Source organism: Felis catus, chromosome C2, assembly GCF_018350175.1.
Source record: "Felis catus isolate Fca126 chromosome C2, F.catus_Fca126_mat1.0, whole genome shotgun sequence".
NCBI classification, from domain to species: Eukaryota; Metazoa; Chordata; class Mammalia; order Carnivora; family Felidae; genus Felis; species Felis catus.
This window is the reverse complement of record NC_058376.1, coordinates 86,806,765-86,829,525: the sequence shown is the minus strand read 5'-3', so window position 1 is coordinate 86,829,525 and position 22,761 is coordinate 86,806,765. Positions and strand designations below refer to the sequence as shown.

Here is a 22,761-nt window from a genome sequence, read left to right as displayed (position 1 = left end):
GAAGGTTAAATGAGTCCATAAGGGTAGGGCCCTAATAAGAGGAAGAGACTCCAGAGCTCTTTCTCCTTGCCATATGAAAACACAGAAAGTACAGTAAGAATGCAGCTATCTATAAGCCAGGAAGAGGGCTTTTACCAGAAACTGGCCATACCAGCACCTTGATCTTGGACTTCCCAGCCTCCAGAACTGTGAGAAATAAATGTCTATTGTTTAAGCCATCTAGTCTATGATAATTCATGTGGCAGGTGAAGCAGACTGATATAGTGGTAATGACTAGTTAATTAAAATGGCATAACGATTTACAGTTTATAAAGCATTTTAATAGATTTTATCTTCTCAGAGAAACTCTAAGAGATGGTAAGAGCAGAATGATATTTGACAAATAAATAAATACCTCAAACTGATTCAAGCTCACAAGGCTATTGAGTGGAATTTAGTCATACTACAAACCTGGGTCTTAAAAGCACCTTTGAGTATAAATGGCTGTGGTTTTCTTGTTTTCAGCATCATTAAGTTGGATGTCTATGAATTCTAGTCTTTAGGTATCCAGGTAATGCTCAGTTGAAGAGTGTAGAATTTACTACAAGTCCTTATATAACTATTTTTTCCCTTTAGAACTACAATAATTGTTTCCTTTGGTCCAGCAGTTCTCAAAGTGTAGTCTGGGACCAGCAGTGGGAGCTAAGGATATAGAAATGCAAATTCTTGGCCCTACCTCTTACCTACAGAATCAGAAACTCTGGGGATGCCCGCACCTCCCCCACCCCCCCTCCCCCACGCCAAAACCTCCAACAAGCCTTCCAGGGGATTCTGAGGCTGCTAATATTTGAGAACCACTGCTCTGACCTCTGTACAATTGTTCCTCTTGTAACTGGCTGATATTTGACATTTCCCCACCTTACTGCACTGAAGGCTATGCAGCTGCAACTCCGAGTCCTATAACCAACTGGATCCATGACGTACTGTTAAAACCATTCTTTAAATATTTGAGCCTGTGAGTGTATCCTTCATATAATCATAAATTCTATACTTTTGTGTTACCTTTTGTTAGGTCCTTTAAGTTAACTTGGAAATTGAAAACATTTTAGAAGAAAAGTCATCTTGGTCCAGCATGTCATAAACCTTGAATGAAGGTGGCTCTAGTCTAATTAAAAATGAAGGTGGCTCTATTCTAATTAAAAATAGCAATTTAAAATAGAATGAATTTATTATTTATTCAAAGTAGATAATGTTTTCGATCCCTTACTCAAGGTACTTGACCATCTACTCCCTCATTCCCATCCCTAAAATCTCAAAAGGAAATTAATATGTACATGAAACCTATTCCTAAACAAGATCTACAAGATCAATCAGGAAAGAATATTTTAAGAATAATAAAAATGATCCAAAATATACATTTAAAATTTCTCTTTTAATATTTATTCTAGAAAGCCAAATATATAATTTATTAATAATTACATGTAATAATTTAATAATTATATTACTGATTATATAAATAATGCAATACACATATATTTATGTCAAATGTCTGGGGTTTAGAACCATTAAGATTTTAATTGAATATGTGTCCTTCGATTGCTTTCCTATGCTTGAAGTTTGAAAACTCTAGGGATTTCTAGTGGAAAATATGGGCTCCAATGCCAGTCTCATACATTTATATTTAAATGACTATATATGTGTGTACATATGTGTGATTACATATGGCACCTGTTACTTTAGGACATTAGTACTAGTCTAAGAATTCTCTAGAACATTTTCATATGTATTTCAAATACATTTTTCTAATAAAATTTCACAAAGAGAAAAGAACAATATTGTCTTTTAAGAATAAAACCTTACACATTTCCAAAATCACTTTTTCTCATGTAAAAATAACAGAAATCACCTTTTACCCCCTTGAATGGAGGCAGTCAGGGAGAACAAAATCCACACACTCTGTGCTATTTCTGTTATTAATTTGCTTATATAAGCAAAATTGTGAACTTTTTGTGGAAGTACAAGTCTTGCAAATCACACGACTGATAAAATGGCATATAGCTTGCACAGCATTTGTAGAGCGACAGCTTCTGAATGACAGATTTAATGAGATTAGTAGACTTCTGCCCAGCACAGCACTCCAACTATTTTATTTATCTTCTCTAGATTTTCTTTTGGCAGTTATATGAAGATTGACTAACAAAAATATCTACCATGTTTGTAAAATGTTATAGGAAGAATAAATTGAGCATAAAGATTCCTCCCCAATATAATATCTATGAGATGAAGCAATATTAAACAAATGTGTTTTACACACATACACACTTTTAATGTTGATCTCTTAAGCACAGAAAGAATTTTTGGTGGTATTATAAAGACTAATTAGAGTGTTTTCCTAAATGTTTTGCTTTGAGTTATCAACATTGTCATTATTTCAACCTAGGATTTGCTCACATCACCACCAAGTAAACCTTCCCAAAAAGGAAGGACTAGTCTTACTGCCAACAGCAAACATGGAAGCCAACTCATATTCATAATTACTCGCCTTTTAAAATGTGTTTTGACATGAATGACTCAGCAGAGCTGGGTCACTGCCAACTGGTTCCAACTGGTGCAATGCCACAGGAAGAAACATGATAACTACAGAGGCAAACAATGACTGAGCAAATCAAATCCTCCCTTATTTGATCCAGGTATAAAATAGCATTATTTTCTGAAACAGAAGCAAAGTCGGTTCCCTTAACAGTTAATAAAATGCGTTTAGGGACAACTACATACATGTTGTGAAAGGTACCATGAGAAAAAAAGAACAATGACTCTCTTGGGCTTTCCACTCCAGAGATCTCAATGTATACATTTATGGTTTTCTGAATCCCAAAATTTAGTTAAAACAAACAAAAAAAAGCTTAAGGCAAAGAAAAAAAAAGGAAGGAAGGAAGGAAGGAAGGAAGAAAGAAAAGCAGACTTTGAGGGTAGGATGATACTAACAAATTACAAAAAACATTTAACATTAACATTATAAAAACATTATAAACATTTGACTTATACATGATCAAGGAAGAAATAAAAAAATAACTTACTTTTCATTTTAATAGAGAAATGGATAGGTATGTGTGTTCTCATAATATACTCAATTGTATTTCATTAGTTCATCTGCCAGTCCTTCAATGAGAATGTCAGTCTAGGAATAGGATCTGTGGGAGATGGAGATTGTGTGCTCCAAGTAATTAATCTGGCATAATTAAAATGATAGCCAATAGCCCAGCAGAGCACTCGAGCTCCAGCCACACTTATCCTATTAACTAACCTGACAATTTGGCACTAAGCAGAAATACATGGCCAAAGTCCTCACCGACCTGTACTCCTTGTCCCCCAATTTACTCAAAAGCAGGAGAGTAAAGATAAGGCAAGAAACATTAATTTGAAGGTAGTCTGAGTGAACCCTGTAAGATCAACATATTCTGCACTTCTGGGGAGATGCTTTTTTTTTGGTGAGTTTTCTCCCAGAAGACCATTTCAACTACTTCAATTATTCCAGACCTAAGAAGTAGGTCTCTAACTCAACTGCTCCTGATTGCTCTCTTCTGGTGGTCATTTTTCTTTTTTTCAGAAATATACACAATGGCTCCTTTAATGCAGTTGTCATGATGCAAAACAAACTGCACAATTAGGAAACTGTCCAAATGCAACTTGCCTTCCTGTAACTTGCTGACTGCTTTCTTTCTAACCTTTTCATCTACGCAGACTCCTTTGAATTATTTCTCAGTCTCCACCTGAGCTTACATCACCCTCAGAATTAGCGCCACTTACACATTAAATAGATGTGCAGTTATCTTGTCTCCTCAATAATTAACAGAGATATTAAGGGCCAATGCCAATTCAGTGGCATTAGTTGGAAACCTTCCATTACCTGGTATGTCATTGTTTATGGTCTATTAAGCAGCTTTCATTCCACCTTATGGGCCCATATAAAATCCAAGCTAGATGTTTTTCAAATCACAGGCAGTATTAAAGAATATTAAGTAGCTTCTTCTTTATGTTAAAAAAAAAGATCTCTATATTTATTGCAGATATTCTGATAAAGTAAATTGGGCAATGTATATGTTTTCAACTTCCCAGTATTTTTAGTCTTTTACCCCCCTTCCCTTAAAGCATATTCATTGTTTCGCACTAATGTTAGCTTTCTCACTTTCAAAATAACACACTTTCTGATTCTTGTTTAATTTTTTTTCTCCAACCAAATTATCATTGCTGTATTGATTCATTTTTCCCTGGGTCATGTAATTTTCTAAAAAGTCCTCTTATCTTGTTCTATTTTTCATTGTCTTTATATATAGAACATGCATGTTGACATCATGTAGAAGTCAGTGGATCAGAGGGATCATAGGGGGAGGCTTAGCTGCTCTCAAAATCTATCTTGTTAAGCGGGCCTCAGCTGGACAGGCTAATACAGCCACCAGGGCAGGACCGAACACTCAAAGGGCCTCAGTTGTCAAAGATCTACAGTGCAACAGTAGAAAATGTATGTAAGCATTCACTTACCTGCTTTTGATCAACAATTATTTCGAGGTCTTCATCACTGCTTAGTTTTCCATATCCTTTTTCTTTACTTTTCTTGTGAAAGAATAATTTTAAATGATCATTTAGTTTCTTTCCATTAATAATGTTAATTTCCACTTAATACTTTTTAAATACTTTACTTAGCCTTGTTCACTTGTCAAAATACATCATTTTTTTATATCAATCTCTCGTGGACAACAGCAAATGTTTTTATTGTCAAACTTTAGGCTTATAATTACGCATCAAGTATTTCTGCCTAGCCTCTCCCATCCAAATTACACTTTTAATCTTTTTCTGAATATTGTTATGTTTTTCCAATTTTGTAGTTTCAAAACAGATTCTTTAGTAATTTGAGATAGATCAACAATTCCTTTAAGAGTCCCAGCACATTTTTATTAAAGACTGAAACTGCATTTAGTAATTGCACTATGCTTAAGACTTCAAGGATTAAATGTTTTATTTTAATCCCTTTTATATTTGTAAGAATAAGATAAGCACTATACAACTCAGATAACGAACCTACAGATTTTCTACATTTGCTTACAAATCCAATGAAAACTAACACTGGAAAAAATAACTCAGAAATAATTTTTAAAAGATATGTAAGATAGTTTTCAAAATTATGTAGTTTGAAAAGTTGGAAGAATATAGACCATTTTTTAAAAATGCACTTTATTGGCATTTTGTCTTCCCTTCCCCCACCCAGGTCTAACCCCCAACTATCTTCCCCAAAGCAAAAGTTGTAAAGTTAGAAAATGTCACAGATCATTTTAACCATTTTACTGTTGTGCTATAGGGGAAAGATAATACATCTGAGTCTTTTTTTTTCCTTTCTCCCAGTGCACTTGTTGATAGGAATACTAGAAAAGGAAGATTGCTTCTTCATAATTTCAGAAATCATAGTACCTCTGTAGAGGACCAGTAAGAAAAGGAAAATAAAATTCACTACATAGCTAGCTGTAGTTCAAGGTTATTATTTTTTAAAGAATCTTTTCTTTGTCTTCTGAATTAACTGCATCTGTCTTTCTGTATTAACTGCATCACCCAGAATTAAGGGAACTAAAAATATTTGTTTGCATCTATTGTGCCGTATTAGGATCCCCATCTCATTGAGGGAAGAACTATATCCTTCAGTGAACATGATGTAAATCTTCCTTATACCGTGGGATATAATTCTTGTCTATTTTTTCCCCTTCCTCCCCAATAGACATACTTCTTATTTTTGTGGGTTTTTCTGTAATAAAGAGATTTCTGAACCTTCAAGTATTAGGATGCATAAATAAAATCTAAATTCTCATTCATATATTAATGAATTTAGCCACTTAGAACAGAACAGATGGCCACAGTATTTCTCTCTATTATTCTTCTGCTCATTTGAGGTTCCATTTCAGGATTGATGGAAAACAAAAAGAACAGGTTTGGTTTCAGTCAAGCTGACTTCCTTCCTATCACTTTTGTTTTTGTATCCTTTTAGTCTACTGGTTGCCATAAGATATTGTCCAGAGACCTAATACAAAACATTTAGAAATGCCTTTCTGAATATTGATCTATATACGTACCAAGTAGCTCATTTGCATGACCCGATTTCTGGACAAAAGGACATTAAGTAGAGTTGGAATGTGGGTCCTTCCATCCATTTCACTGTCAGGCATCCCAGAATTCTTTGCACCAGCGGCAGTGGTGTCATTGCCAGAACTTGCTGACCAAAGAACCACAGATCTTGCCCAGCAACAGTATTTATAATGTATGACAATAATCAAAGTATCCCTGAATCATTGTCTTGACTTTGTAAACATTGTGAAATTTTTGGCTAGCACAAAAAGTCATTGAAACTAAAATCTCTTCTTTTCTAACTAAATTTTATCCGAGCACTTCTAGGTTTCCTGACTGCTGTTCTACTTTTAATGCTCCTTAAAACACCCCATCTATTATTACTTATATACATTTTTATATTTCATCGTACGCATATAGACTATTCAGCCTCCTTGTCATAAAAGCTCTCAATTTTCCCTTTTTAATGCCCCAATCTCAGACTTCCTTGTGATTAACAAATCACTGCTCACTGATATAACAATGTCAGCATTCACCAAACATAATTCAAGATTGCAATTCTACCACTACCAAATTCCACCTTTCCAATTTAATCCCAACTTCCTTACTGATTTAGGAATATATTTTCCTGGAAAGAGGCTAGGTCAGGGAAGGAGATTATATCCACAACTATTCTAAGTAGAAGCTGGCATTTTCCAAGAGTGGGAGGAGGCATTTAGAGCTCTGATTTTGCATTTAAGCCCCTACTCTCCAAACAGCACACAACTGTATACAGAGTCAGAAGCCTTACAGTTTTACTCTAGAGTTAAGCAATATTTTCTACTTCACCCCATAACCCCAGGGGGATTAATCCTTTTCTAAACCATAATGGTTATTCGCTCACTTACTGCTTATTTCTAGTGCGAGCATAATCCTCTTTCAAGCACTCAGCTTCCCACTTTGACTGCTTAGCTCAGCCAGCCCAGGCAGAGATCTTCAGCTCTCCTCCCTCCTCCCAGCCAGGAATCCCTGTCTTCTATCTATGCACTTTTTTCAAGCACAAAAAGCAACTCCAAAGCTTCTGCGTGGTCTTTCACATTAGCCAAAGGACTGAACTAGAAGGAGAAAGAAAGCTAACCTCTCTACTGTCCTGCGTGAGGAGGCAGGGCTTCTGTGGGAGGAGAAGCCAGAGGGTAGTCACTTCCTGTGCCCCTCCCACCTCTTCTGGCAGACACTGGAGCTGAGGATTTCAACTGAGGCAATAAGGTCAGGCCCTCTCCACCACAACCTTAGCATGCTGCCTGCTGATGGTAGATTCTGTGCACTGCTCATCTATGAGCAGCTGAGAAGGGAGTGTCAGTGCTGTGGAGCTAAAATGGTGCGGACTTTGAGGCCGGAGAAGTGAGGAAAGAGAGAAAGAAAATAGTCATTTGCCGAGGATGCCTCACTCCTTATAACTCCTTTGACATTGGCTAAGTGTCCAATGTAGCCCTCCCATCTTCCCCACACCATTCTGATTCCTTCCTGAGTAACTGCAAGGAGAACTGCCTAGTTTTTTGTTAGTGCTGATAACTTTGTTAATACCATTGAATCAGAGCTATAGTTTTCTTAAGAATTTGAGTCTAACTGGTAAACTTTCCTTTCTGCAGACATTCCACCATCTCTCTTTAACCTTATCTACCTCCTGCTTCCCACCTTTCATTCTCTCATCCACAAAAGTAGAACAGAAATGTAGATTTACTCACTTGAATTAGATAAACTATAAAACTTGGAAACTATATAGAAAAACAATACATGCCCACAGATATAGGATGCATTATATAAGAAAATTTTTCAAGTAGTAACAAAAAAGCAAAATAACAAAAAACCAAAACAAAACAACAAAATCTGGTGGGGTAGAGATTTGAAAAATGAAACTCTCATTGTTCATTTTAGAATAGGAGTTTATTAAAAAAAAAGTAAGAGTTTTAACCGAAAGACATCTGTCAAATTAAAAGGATTCTTCATACTTATTAGTGATGGAATACAGGAAGGAAATTTTCAGAAGGAAAAGAAACACATTAATTAGTTAATTGTGCAAATTAGCCTCAATTGCAATTTTTGCCTGACTACAGAATAATAATGTAAATAAATGTAAAGGTTAAAGATTACATAGAAAAATGCAAACTGGTGCAGCCGCTTGGGAAAACAGTATGGAGATTCCTCAAAAAGTTAAAAATAGAACTACCCTACAATCCAACAACTGCATTATTGAACTACTAGGTATCTACTCAAAGGATACAAAAATACTTATTTCAAGGGATACATGCACGCCAATGCTTATAGCAGCATTATCAACAATAGCCAAATTATGGAAAGAGCCCAAATGTCCATTGACTGATGACTGGATAAAGATGTGGTATATATATGTGTGTGTGTGTATATATATATATATATATATATATATATATATATATATATTATGCACACATTTCCATTATATATAATGGAAAATTACTCAGCCATCAAAAAGAATGAAATCTTGCCAATTGCAATGATGTGGATGGAGCTAGAGAGTATTATGCTAAATGAAATAAATCAGAGAAAGACAAATACCATATGATTTCACTTATATGTGGAATTTAAAAAGCAAAACAAATGAGCATAGGGGAAAAAAAGAGAGACAGGCAAACCAAAAAACACTCTTAACTATAGAGAACAAACTGATGGTTACTAGAGGGGAGGTGGGTGGGAGGATGGGTTAAATGGGTGAGGGGATGAAGGAGTGCACTTGTGATGAGCACCAAGTGATGTATGGAAGTGCTGAATCACTAAACTGTACACCTGAAACTAACATTACACTGTATGTTAACTAACTGGAATTTAAACAAAAACTTTAAAAAGTTACATGTAAATATTTTAAAAATATTTTTTACTGTTATTTATTTAATGACAAATAGTAGACCTGAATTTAGTAAAACAAATGTTACACGAAGAATATATAATATAGACAAAAGCAGCAAAGATCCCCCTACTCTCTTTTTTTTATGGTTGTCAGTATTCAATTCTTATCTTCCTATTATCCCTATCTTCTATCCTTTCTTCTCCACCACCTTCTTCCCACAGCTAGCAAAATTGTTGCTTTCCTTGTTCTAAAAGATGACTTCCTCACATCTCCTTTCCCCTAAAGACATTCATTTAATCTCTCTTATCTTCCCACTGTCAAACTTGAAAGCTGGTCTGTGCTCACTAGTAACAGCTCCTTCCGTTCTCTTCACTTTTAAACCAATTACAATCAGGTTGCAATTTACAGTAATTGTATTCACAGTCACCAATGGACTTCTAATTATCAAATTCTCTAGCAGTCTGTTTTTAGAGCTCATAGTATGAATTAGCCCCCAGTGCAATTTGTGATTGACTACAGATGTCAAAATAAATGTAAATATTACTTATTTCAATGGTCAAATTTGACAAGTGTGTCAAATGTCTCTGCTGTTATTTACACTATTACAGTTGTTAAATGGTGTTGCCACCAACTGAATAGGGTCTCCATGAGAGGGAGGAGGATTGGGAAAAGAAATGATGTGCTGAAAAGATATATGCTGAGTTTGTGATGTCTTTGGAAAGTTCCTCCAAGTGGAAAGATGCAGTGGGTCACTTGGATACACAGGTCGATATCTGAGAAGAGACATAAGGGCAGGATATATGGATTGCTGGGGATAACTAAAATTGCAGGACTGGCTGAGCTCATTAAAAAAGAAAGCAGAAGAGATAAGGACTAAGGCCAGAGTCCCGGGGAGTTGTTATGTTTAAAGAATGGGCAGAGGCTGAATAGGAGCGGTCCTATGTGTAGGAGGAGAACCAGGAGGATACAGTCAAAGAAAGAGCTCTACTGTCAAATGCTGATGAACGGTTAGGTAAGGATGTACACTGCACACTCTCATTGTATTGGACATTCTAGCAGCCATCAAGGACCTTAGGAAGAGAAGAATTCCTGGAGCCAAGATCAGAGTAAACTAGTGGCTACATTGGTGGTAAGGGAGTACAGATACTGAGAAAGGAACTTATTTGCCTTTAGAAAAGCTTGAATGAAAAGAGAAAGGGAAAAATTTATTAAGATGGTAGATCTCGTGTTAAGTATTCTACCACAGTTTTTAAAAAAGGTGGGAGGAGGGCACTTGGGTGGCTCAGTCGGGTAAGCGTCCCACTTCCACCCAGGTCATGATCTCACAGTTCGTGGGTTCTGGCCCCGAGTCCGGCTCTGTGCTGACAGTTCAGAGCCTGGAGCCTGCTTTGGATTCTGTCTCCCTCTCTCTGCCTCTCCCCGACTCGTGCTCTATCTCTGTCTCTCTCTCAAAAATAAATAAACATTAAAAAAATTTTTAAAAAGGGTAGGAGGGAAGATGGAGTGGAAAGACAAAAATAGAGGGAAAGAATACTGGGAAAATTGTAGCTTCCCCCTCCTTTGTGTAAAGGTACTAAGTTCATTTATAGTTCAAGAAGGAATTAGTGAAGAAAGTAAAACTGTAGATGCCAGAGAATGAGGGGCTAGAATTCACGAGGCAAGAAAGGAAGAACAAACGCTTTTTGGAGAAAAACTGCGTGTTTCTCTTTGAAAATTTAGTTATTTGACATATATTTATAGAAGAGAAATCTGTAAGGATACATACCAAATATTAAAAGTCCTTTTCTCTGGGAAATGGAATTATTCATGATCTATATGTTCTCTTTATACTTGGGAGTACTTTTTGAAAGAAGAATGGATTTCTTTCATAATAAAAAAGAAAGTAAACAAAGTGTGATCGCTTGAGAGATCCATAAAATTGCCATAGAAAAGACTCATTTAAAGTCTACTTTGCAGAAAAACAACTGGGTCAGGGCTTTACCCTTCCTTTATTATGTTTCTGGAGGAATAAAAGCTTATTTTGTAAAAAAAAATGTAGGGATTCATGCTACAGTTATTGCTTACGTCCCTTGTGGCAAGTGTGGTAGTATGGTGAAGTGAATGTTTTGTTTATTGCATTTAATATGCCTCTTTCCTCTTGACTCTCCTTTATAATATTAAGCTTCTCAATTCTTTGATATCATTTGGGTCCCATGTCCCTTCTTTTTAAAAGATGCACAGTGTCAGCACAGCCACAAACACCACTGCTATAGGAGCCGAAGAAACAATAAAAAGAGAAAACAGGAAATAAGGGAGAAGGAAGTGTTTCTTCCCAAAGGCCTGGAATAAGAGAGTGTTCCTGTGATTAGGACATAAACCTGGACAGACTTTTGAAATAGAACGTAACCACATTACTAACTAAAAGGATGATTTTTAGATCTTTTATTTTTCTTATAAGTATGGAGGAAATCAACTTTCTGAAAGAAAAATATCATCAAGAGAATCATTTGCAGAGGGCTTGTTAAGTCTGGCATTTTTCAAAAACTATTTTTTTGTTTGTTTTTAAAAGACATTTACAGTTGTGTCCCACTACCCCACCCTCAGTATGGTATGGTAAACATGTATGGTAAAACAATGTTATGGTATGGTGAAACATATATATGGTAAAACAAAATAGCCACAGGGAACAGTTTTTGAGTTTTGGGCCAGGTTTGGGCACACATCACCTATGGCAATCAAACTCAATTCTAAAGGTATATTTCTGGCTGAAAAAAGAAATATAAAGACAACAAATACGTTGATGCAGTTTAAACCATGTTTTAAGTCATAGGCATATGTCCAGATATTTAGTAATATTTTAAAATCTTAATTCAAATCTAACTGGGAAAATAGGCATTCTGATTATTTAATAGTTGGATAATAAAATGGCAGTGATGCACAATACAATTTTCACTGTAGCCTCAAAGTCCCTCCTTACTGGCTTTCTTATCTTTAGCATGGCTTGTGATCTTTAGAAAATAACCTAAAGAACTTATAAAGCTTCTTAAAACTATTTTGTATTCTCCAAGTTTTCCAAAGATGAAAATTCAACATAAACAGTCATTAAGGCTACTCAATCTTATATCATTATGCAACGGCATTTTCTTAAGTACACAAATTCTGTATTAGGTATCTACCTTCTCATACACCTTTGCAATATTTATTGTGAAAAGTTTCCAACATACAGCAAATTTAAAAGAATTTTAAAGCAAGCACCTATATACTTCCTACTTACATTCTACCACTGACATTTTATTATACTTGCTTTTTTGCATATCTATTCATCTATCTGCTGTGACACACTTTGAAAGTACAGTGCATAGTATCACATTTCTACACCTTCTTCCCACCACGGCTTATCTTATTTAATTTACTTTTAAAACTCAGAAAAGCAAACCCATTTGTTCAGTAAGCTTCTAAACTAAGAACACTAAAACTTCAGGATTTGTTCCTCTACAGCAAATTGTTGCTTTCATATGAAAAGCAAATCAGTGAACTACATTTCTAGCATTAAGTGCTCGTTGTAGGTCCTATTGCCAGAATTAGGAAAGAGGATTTCTGATCAAAAGGCTGTTGTTTTTGGTTTTTGTTTTTTTATAGTTCTGTAAAAAGCAAGTGATCAAACAACTCAACTTTTCGAAGGGACAACTTCATGCTGTGATAGGCAGTTCCAGTTGATACTAATCATCACGTCCTCAATTTCATATCCTTTTATCATCAACGTTTCTGGTAAACAAGTTCACTTTGGGCTAAACAACAAGCATTCACCTCTGGAACAGGCAACCAAAGTAGCAAGCTTCAACAGGGCTAGGAAGGCTAATGCCTACTCAGAAAGGTTACATATGCTCTGAGAAACAGTAGTGCTCTGGTGGCTTATTGAGATTAAGTAGGCAGACAACAAAAATTAAACTTGAAATTTCAGTTATGTCAGATTCAGCAATGTTCCACATTACTTTGAGGACAATAAGTAAACTCTTCTTAGTCCTCCCTCAGTCCCCAAATCAAACAAAACTACATTCAAAGAGAAAACAAACAAAATATGATGTCCTTCTTCACAGGAAAATTCTTAGTCCAATTCTTTCATCTGGAAGATTCTTGTCTCTACAAACATAAGTTTTCTCATCTTCTGTAGACTTAGCTTTTAAAACTGTAAGTGCAGTGGTATGTAGCATGCAATGACTAATACATTAAAAAAATTGTTTTCCGTCTGCTGAAGACAATGACTGAAAAACGATATGTTTTTATCTACTAGATTTCTTAGCATTATGTAGTCTTGGTGCTCTTTCTAAAGCAAGGTGAAACTAACAAGTAGTCGCATTTGACAATTTCACCTGTCATCACTCAAACAGCAGCACTGGAGTGGTGTGGTGAAAGATAGGTAAGGAACCTGAGAGAACTGTCATTATTTTGGATCCCCAGATGGCAAATGAATACTACTATCACTTTAAAACATTTACCTCTCTGCCCCCTACAAAAACAACAACAACAACAACAACAACAACAACAACAAATGAATAAAAGGGCAAACTATGTATTCTATATCTTTGCCACTTGAAGAATAAAAAAAGAAATAATCCATTTAAAACTAAACTATTACTTGATGTTCTTCTGATCCCTGTTGACACGATTTCCTATTTTTATATGAATTGGCCCTAGTGGATGGCATGGAACCATGTTACCCAATCTCAAACACAGCTGTGCTTATCATTAGCCTCTCCAGTGGTCCTTTTCTCTCTTGCTGGTAGTCAGCACACCTGGCATACACCTGCCACTGACTTTCTTTGTAACAATTGATCTGAGCATGATGATTTTATGCCTCGTAAAGGAAAAGAGCAGTCTTTTAATTTTAATAAAATTAAAGAAAAAAACTGAGTTGCTTCCATAAGCATTCTGCCCCCTAAATATATTATTTCTCTATTGTCAAACATTCTCTAAACAAGCACATTGTTATGACACGTTGACACATGTTCAAGAAAAATTTGTTTCATGAAATTTTGTTTCCAAGAAGAGCCAGACCAAAGTTTGTGCTTTGGCCATAAAATCCATACAAAAAGTTACCATTTAAAGTTACCATTTAAGTTACCATTAAAGCTACATCTATGTGACTCATGGATTTATAAGTAGCTTTTCTGTTATGGCTCAAATGAATTTTGTGGATTTTTTTTTCTCCATGTGGCTCTACATACAGACATGACAGACATGACAGCTTTGAATAAATCCCTCCTGTTCCTGAAAGTGACATTTCCCGGAGGCATAGCCATTACTCTCATCTCGGGCTCTCCCACTTGGCCTTAATAACCTTAGGAATCCTAAATCCACACCACAATTCTCATCATTTCTCCATCAATCTCCCTATGGCTTCTTTAATTCATCCCTTTTCTCCAGTGGTTTATATTCACTGATGACAATGTTACAAATAAGACATGGCAATCCCTAAAGGGTGGGGAGGTCTGGGGGTCCTATCCATTTTCTTCATGGGTAAAAGCTTTCGGGTAATTACTTGTTGAAGAAGCTCTTCAAAGTCACAGGGACAAGAAAGATCTGGGGCCACAGACAGCTTGTTTATCCACTGGACACGTGGTAATCAAAGAACAATTAAAACAGCAGAGTCTAGAGGACATAGCCAATTGCATACATTACTTTATGAAAAACATCAACTAAAACCTTGGTTGATATAAAAAGTGTTACTACTAATTAGGGGGAAAACACAGCAGCTTATAATTACAGGCAAAGTTAAAATAATTCATTTATATAAAGTATTGTGACCAAACACCTGAGCTCAAATATTCTGTGAATCCATGGCTCAAGTAAAAAGGAGTTTAATGCCTAGAGATTATGTATTTGAGTCATGAAGGCAAGATTAATTTAAGACGATAAAAAGCAGATTATGTGGCAATGTTGGGCATTCAAGTACCTGTTGAGGTTGTTAGGCAGAATTGTATGAGTCTGAACAACGGTGGCTTCATGTTGATGCATGGTCATCCTTTTGGCACTAGGGAAGCTAGCTAGATTCATTCAATACAGTTATGTGTTGCTATCACAAAAAAAGGTAATAGGTAGTGGATTACTTCTGACATTTTACCAAATTTGATATTACATTTTTCCATTACTGGAAAAAACAAGCACAAATGCATTTGAATACCAGGGTATCTTGGCACTTTGGTGATTCGTACAGGAAATTTTATATGACTTTATCAGCTAATAAGAAAGAAACTGGTCTTCAAAAAATAACAGTTATAAAACCTCTCTTGTTTGGTGATAAGGGATATAAGAAGATTCTTAAATATGGCAATTTCAATTTTCCAAAGCATGAGCACGAAGTATGTTCATTTTATTCATGTGTTTTATACTTTGCACGACACTGCGATCCAAATGATGAGGAGAGGCCATCCCAGTGGAACAGAAGGGCTGGTCTGTGTGTGTGGGTCTGGGGAGCAAGCGTGAATAAGAGTGATGAAGAAGCAAGTGCAGAAGAGTTAAGACCAAAGGTAAGAGATGGAAGGGCCTTCTAACATCTGACAGGAGGATGGTGTGGCTAGCGCAGATTGGAGGTTTGGGGGAGGGATGCCAGATGAGGCTGGCAGGAAGGCGGAGTCTTAAAAATCACTTAAGGCAATGTGCGGCAGTTTCAGGGTTTTAAGCAGGAGAGTGACATTATCGTATCTGTGCTTTAGGAAGCCCACCCTACTGAAATGGACAGGGAAATGGACAGGGAAATGGTGGGAAATGGACTGGAGGAAAGAAGACTGGAGGCAAGGAGAGCAAATGGGGGCTACTGAAGAGGTTGGTGTGTGACAGTCATGGGTCCCATTTAAACATAAGTTGAGCTAGCTGACCACACATCAGTTTTAGTAAGACATGCTTAATTCATCACACTCTGTATCATGAGATTACTTCTTCAATACTGGCCATTATAAGTAACAGAAGTATCCACATTTTCTGTAGTCAGGAATTAAATGAACAGTGAATGGGCCAACAAGTGACACACTCTAGGCACTCATTTAACTTGGTCATGTGCAAAATTATTTTAGAAAAAAATCAAATTAAAAAAAGATTTTTGAGAGATACAGAGATAGATGGATAGCTAGAGAGAGATGTAATATAATTTGACTAAGATAGGAAAACATTTTGCACTAAGCAAAGGATACATATTTTTGTACTCTGTAAAGTCCTAAAGCAATATCTAAACTTTTCTTGTTGTTTCTTGTTATTGGACAAAAACAAAGAGAGACTGTTTAAGAAAATACAATGTGAAATTGTTCAGTGCTGCAGCACATCTAAAAGGATTTATTGTGATTTTTGACATCTTTATGCAAACCTAAGAACTCTCCCACCCAGGGATTAATAAAATGTTGCAAAGATGTATATTTACTCAGGTGTATTCGGGATATCATCAAACAGTAATGTGCTTTTAAAAGAGTGGAGATTGCACATTTAATTTTTTAAAATGTTTCTATTTATTTTTGAGGGGAGGAGGAAAGGGCAGGGAGAGATACACACACAGAATCTGAAGCAGGCTCCAGGCTCTGAGCTTACAGCAGAGCCTAACACGGGGCTCGAACTCACAAGCCATGAGATCATGACCTGAGACGAAGTCGGATGCTCAACTGACTGAACCACCCAGGTGTCCCTGGAGATGGCATATTTAGAGCTTGGTTAAAAAAACAAAAAACAGTTGCTTCCATTGCATTTCACTTGTTTTTAACTTGTCAGAGGATAAAACTCTAATGGGGGAAAGTTGGAGTAAGGTAAGGTAGAGTAAGGCAGACTCAACTGCAATATTTATCTTCTTGCTCAAAGTTTGGAGACTCTTGCTACTTAATGAGACATTGTTTTGTTTCAATATTCAAAAATAGTTAACATGTTACATAAAAAATATTGAAGGACTTTCAGCTGTGTAAGCAAACCTAAAAGGTACAGAATGAACTTCTTTCTAGAATCCCAGGGAGTACAGATGACTACTGAAAGTCTTCTTTCAATTTTAATCTTCACATTTTTCCTTTTTTCTCCTCCTCAGGAATAAAACCTCAAATCTTAGACGCTTCTATGATGGAAGTCATCACAAAATTTTGAAGACACGATGAGAATTATTTCTTGAACAACACAGAGCAGAGATGTTGATGTTCATCAGTGATGAAGAGCATGAACTTGATTGAGAGAACTGTAAGGGTTCCTTTGAAGACTCTCCTTGCAATATCAAATTAATGTCCCAATGTGAATAATATATTGATAATATATTACTGAGACACAGAAGAATGACTGATGATCACTTTAAATACATCTTTGGAAGTAGATACTGAATTTAATGAAGAGTCTTTTAAAAACTACTGCACTCTTGTAAAACTGTCCTGGGTAGGTGAGTGTGGGGGTTTTAAAGAGAGAAGAAGCAATGCTTTACTAAGGAACAGCTAAATTGCCATGGATAGTACAGTGCCCCAGATGGAAAAAGCTTTTTAAACTTATAAAACAACATCTTCTCCTCATAAGAAACACTAAAAAAGTTATGTTTAAAGTACAGAAGTGTGCCTATCACATTGGTGGTGCTCAGTAAATACATTTTTTACTTTTTTAGTTTTTTTTATATTTGAGAGGGAGAGAGAAAGAGACAGAGTGCCAACAGCGGACGGGCAGAGAGATGGAGACAGAATTTGAAGCAGACTCCAGGCTCTGAGCTGTCAGCACAGAGCTTGACGTGGGGCTCGAACTCTCAAGCGGTGAGATCATGAGCTCAGCTGAAGTCGGACGCTTAACTGACTGAGCCTCTCAGGCGCCCTGGTACTCAGTAAATATTTAATGAAATATATTTGCTTTGTGACAAAAAATAAAAAAGATTAATTATTTGCATAACTTCTAGCTCCTCTTAATTTCCTTAGTGGATGCCATTCCAAAAAAAAAAGTTTACAGACATATACAGATATGAATGTATGTATAAATATATGTGCATAAATACATATATATATATTTATGACAAATTGTGATTGTAGTACAAATACTAAACTACTCCTTTTACTTAACAATATATTGTGAATATCTTTTCAAGTTAACACACATCCATATCTACATTACACAACCAAATCCATCTTACATTAACAGTTTTTGTTAACAAAGTTTAAGAAATCCTGGAAACCATCAGAATGAAGAATGCATTTAACACATAAAAGAAAATAACACATAAGTATATCCATAGAATCCTGGTGGTGCCAAGATTCTTTCAGGTGGTCTGTGAAGTTAAAGCTATTTTCATAGTAGTATTGAAACATTATTTACCTTTTTGCTATGTTGAAATTTGTATTGATAGTGCAAAAGCAACAGGGGTAAAACCACTAGCACCTTAGCATAAATCAAGGTGGTGGCACCAAACTACTAGCTGGGAACAGGACTGGCCGTTTAAAAATAAATGTAAATTATTGTTACTTAAAAATGATGGACAAACTATGTTTACATAAACTTAGAAATCTGGCACTTTCTTTCTTGAAAATAAATGAAGGAGATTTTCAATTCAAGGAAAACAACAATATTTGTTGCCAAAATTCAAGCTTTCAATGAAAGCTAGAATTTGAAAAACATACCTACCACTGCCACCCTAATAATTTCTCATTAGTTAAAGACATTTCTGATGAGATCAGAGGTACTAATGAAGAATTTTTTTGATATTATATAATGAAGTATGGCAATAGTTGAATATATGGATAACTCAGTGAGCCAATATTTTCCAAATGACCAATGCATGGTAGGTTATCAAAACTATGCATGAGTTAAGGATACATGCAGAGTGTAAAGAAAACCAATGGATATTAATAGGTAAAAGATATAAAAAGTTCATTGATATCATTTTAGATTCTGTAGTGCTACTAAACTTTAAGAAATATCACCTGTTAAGTTTTGGTGCAGAATCAAAGAATACCCTTAAGTATTTAAGACTATGAAAAGACTACTTCCTTTCCCAACTATATATCTCTGTGAAGACAGATTTTTTTCTTATACTTCAACCAAAAAGAAAAAAATTGCAACACATCAGATGTAGCAACAGGTATAAGAATTCAACTTTCTATAAGCTCTTCTATTAGAGAGATTTGCAAAAATGAAAAATAATACCACACTTCCTACTAAAATTTCTACTTGTTTTGAAAACAGAGTTTTTACAAAAAAATGTTAGTGGTATTAGCATGTAATATGTTTTATTGCTATTTTAAAAAGATTAATAAATCCATGGTTAAATTTTTTTAAAGTTTTCTTCTCTAATACAATAAATGCCAATAAGACAAAATCTACACAAACAAAAGCTTTTTGGGGTCTTTAATATTTTTAAGAATACAGAGGGACTCTGAGACAAAAGTTTGAAAACCACTTATGATTAGAAAGACTAGAAACTTGTTTTGAGGTGGTAAAACACTTTGGCCTTGGAAAATTAGTTTTTATTTTCCTTCTCTCTTAACGCTAAAGCCAACTTATCTCTTTTGGATTCTGGTGTAAAACATAATAGACCATGTCAAAAATTACCCAGTTAGTCTTATGATAAATTTAATTGTGTGTTACTTAGTATATATTTGAATTACAGTTAATGGCTATAGCTTTAACATTTACAAATAGTCATACATGGCTTATATCCTTTACTTTTCTTTGGCCATTCCATGAAGGTAGGTATTATTCTCCTTTTTAAAGCTGAGGAAATGGATAATGAGAGACAAAAAGTGCTTCATCCATCTAGAAAATGCTAGAACACAGAATCAAATTCAGGTCTGTTGACCTTCTGGTCCTGTGCTCTTTTTGCATCTTTGGATGGAAAAAATATCTCATGGTTATCATCAGCATAGACGATGCACTTCAGCTCTTGTACAATAGAAACAAGGGCTGAGTATTTTGAATTTGGTAAAAGGTCTTGACTTCTCCCAGCCAAGGCACATGGAATAGTGCTTTGTATATATTAGGTCCTGTTATTATTATTTTTCCTACTTAGCATAACAGTGTTACCCTGCATAAGGCCAGAGTAGCTTGGGTTTCACCCAACTCTTAGGTCAAATATGAAAGGGCTCAGTCAATAAGACAGAAATAGATGAATGACATACAAAAAAGCTCCAGAACAACTGCAGGCCTGAACAACAGAACAGTTTCCAGAGGTCATTCTATATATGCTGTTGACTACACCTCAACTCGGCGTTCAAATTTAGAGGTGAGCAGATAGGGCAATATATCTGTTTTCTTCTTACCATGCCCAGTACAAACCAGCATTGAATGGCTGCTGGACACCATCCATTTTAATGGCTTCTTTCTACCACCATCTCAGGCTGCTGGAGTCACATGATGAGCCTTGAGAATCCAGGCAAGATTTTCCAATCTTAGCTTTAAACCCAATTTTCTCTGTTTTCCTAGTTTGGGTCCTATTGGTTTTACGCCTGGATCCCCTCTCTACTTACTTCCTTCAGAAAGATGCAGTAGGTCTTGATTAGTGTCTCTCTGGGGCCTTTCTGCCTCCACCTCAGTCCCACTTTGCTTGCAAACAAGGAAACCTGCTTCCGACCTAGGCTTCTGAGAGCTACTTACAGATGCAGGAGGACTCAGCACTAAAGGGCTAAAAAGAAGTCCCACAGTATGACAGAATGAGTCAGACTTCCTGGTGGCTCCTGCAGAGCCCTTCAACTACCTGATGTTCAGGGGCAATGCTGGTAAGATTTGTCTGGGGATACAAGATGAGACAGATTCTGAAAGTTAAGGGAGCTAAGAGTTTCTGGAAAGAGTAGTTCATTAGCAGAGAAATATTTTTTTAAAAATATTTTTTTAGCTTATTTATTTTTAGAGAGAGAGAAAGAGAGAGGCAGAGAGAGAGGGAGAGAGAGAATCCCAAGCAGGCTCTGAACTGTCAGCACAGAGCCTGACATGGAGCTCAATCCCACGAACTGTGAGATCATGACCTGAGCCGAAATCAAGAGTTGGATGCTCAACCAATTGACCCACCCAGGTGCCTCCATTAGCAGAGAAATATTAATGTATTATTCTACCTGTATATTGATCCCAACACAGTATATGCACATATTGATACCAAATAAGAATAATGATCATAACAGCTAGCACTCATAGGAACAATCTCATGTTGCTAGGAAGATTTATTTCCTGTATAAATACAACTTCATGTAACAATAATAAGGTGATAATGACTCATTTAGAGTTTCAGTTTGTTATAATAAATTCACCTTGTGGAGGATGGTTTGCTATCCATCTGAATGAAGACTTTACATATGTTATCTCATTTAATTCTCACTAATACCATGAGTTTGTTTATATTTTTTCTTAGTTTTTGAATAAGGATATGGAATGTCCTAAAGGCTTAGGATTATTTTTCAGGGTCATGTCCAAAGTCATACAACCTATAAGTATCAAACACAGAACATAAGATTTTCTGACCAATCCAAAAGTTTGGATTCTTTTCAGCACATCTCCCTGCCTTCAGTATATTTCCATTTGATTGACAGTTTGGATGACTTAATGCAAAAATGCATATTTGGTTAAGTAGAAAAGAAAAAAATAAGGAAAGCCAACAACCCCTTTGTGCTTTTTTTTTAGATAAACTTCAACTCAGAGCATATAGTAAAGAGGTAAAAGGTCAGCCTCTGAGGTCAGATTTCTTGGTAAAGCCAGCTCTACCATATAACTTTGGGCAAATTATGTAACTTTTCTATGCCTAAATTTTCTCATTTGAGAATAATAACAGAACCTATCTCCTTGAGTTGTTGAGGGAAAAAATTAATTAATACATATAAAGTGCTGAGAACAGTACTTGACACTTTTAATACACTCAATAAATATTAGCTATTATTAGCTGATATCTTTCCCTCCTTCTCTTCCTTCCTTTCTCCTCTCTTCCTTCCTCTCCCTCCTCTACGTCTCCCCTCTTTCTCTTGCCCTCATCCTCTACCCTCCCTCCTTTTCTTCCATCCCTCTTGTAACAGGTTGAGTTGACAGTGTATAAGCACTACACAATCTTTCTAGCAAGATGGTAAGACTCACCAAAGATGTCTCAAACTCAATCTTGAAGTTAAAAAAATTTTTTTTGACTGGGATTTAAAAATAGAACCTGGTGAGAAGCAATTCTTGCTGTGTCAACTTTTAGAAGGCTGTACTGAGAAAACCCAGCGGAGCTTTATTTTAAGAAGACCCTGAATGGCTTAGCTGCAGTTCATGGATACATCAAAACATTCCCTTGACGGTTCGCTTTCCTGTGAACCTAAAACCAAGCAACATGAAGGGTTCTGGCCTAACGTTTCCCTTACAAAAAGCTTGACTAAACCGAACTCAGATGCTGTTGTCAAGTAACTGGAGCAGGACCCCAGCAGCGAGCCTTGGTTGCTAATCCTTTTCAAGTTCATCTCTTTGTTAAATCTACTTTTAACACAAACTGGATTTTTATAGTATGTTTCAGGGATGGTGCAAAATATTAAGGATACAGAGAAAGAATGACTACAGATGATGGATTTGGAAAGTAGGTAGTGAAGGACTTTGGTTGTGTCAACATCTGGGTACTAGCCTTGTTTTTATCAGTTTTTTCCTAGAGGGCCAGTTATCTCAACTCTTTTGAGCTGTTTTTGACTTTCAAAGTTGGGGTTTGTACCAGATGATCTTTAATGTTGTTAATTCTATTATTTCTTTTTAAACTATTGGCAAGTCACTTAATTAGTAAAAGTGATTAAGAAAGAGGACAATTGTTAATTAAAGAAAGAGGCTAAGCCTAATAAAATATAACATTAATTCAAAATACTGAGGGGGATTTAGTGCTTTCTACAAGCTGCTCCATACAGTTC

The 22,761-nt window shown here is 35.9% G+C and overlaps 1 protein-coding gene across 15 annotated transcripts in view; it reads right to left on the bottom strand.

Annotated features, from left to right (window-relative positions):
- The window catches only part of PEX5L (peroxisomal biogenesis factor 5 like), a 228,327-nt gene that overhangs the window by 163,464 nt on the left and 42,102 nt on the right, over positions 1-22,761 (bottom strand). For 3 of the 15 annotated variants that reach the window (XM_045037232.1, XM_006944231.5, XM_019840080.3), the window contains exons 1-2: positions 6,096-7,196; positions 4,519-4,590 (exon numbers count right to left, since the gene is read on the bottom strand). The exons of 2 other annotated variants lie outside the window; for them this stretch is intronic. In XM_045037232.1, coding sequence (XP_044893167.1) covers positions 4,519-4,590; positions 6,096-6,188 — 165 coding nt within the window. In that variant the 5' untranslated portion in view covers positions 6,189-7,196. Of the gene's footprint in view, positions 1-3,056; positions 3,171-4,518; positions 4,591-6,095; positions 7,198-22,761 lie in introns of those variants that run through there. 10 more of the 15 variants (XM_019840081.3, XM_045037231.1, XM_011286056.4 and 7 more) reach the window with 5 other exon arrangements.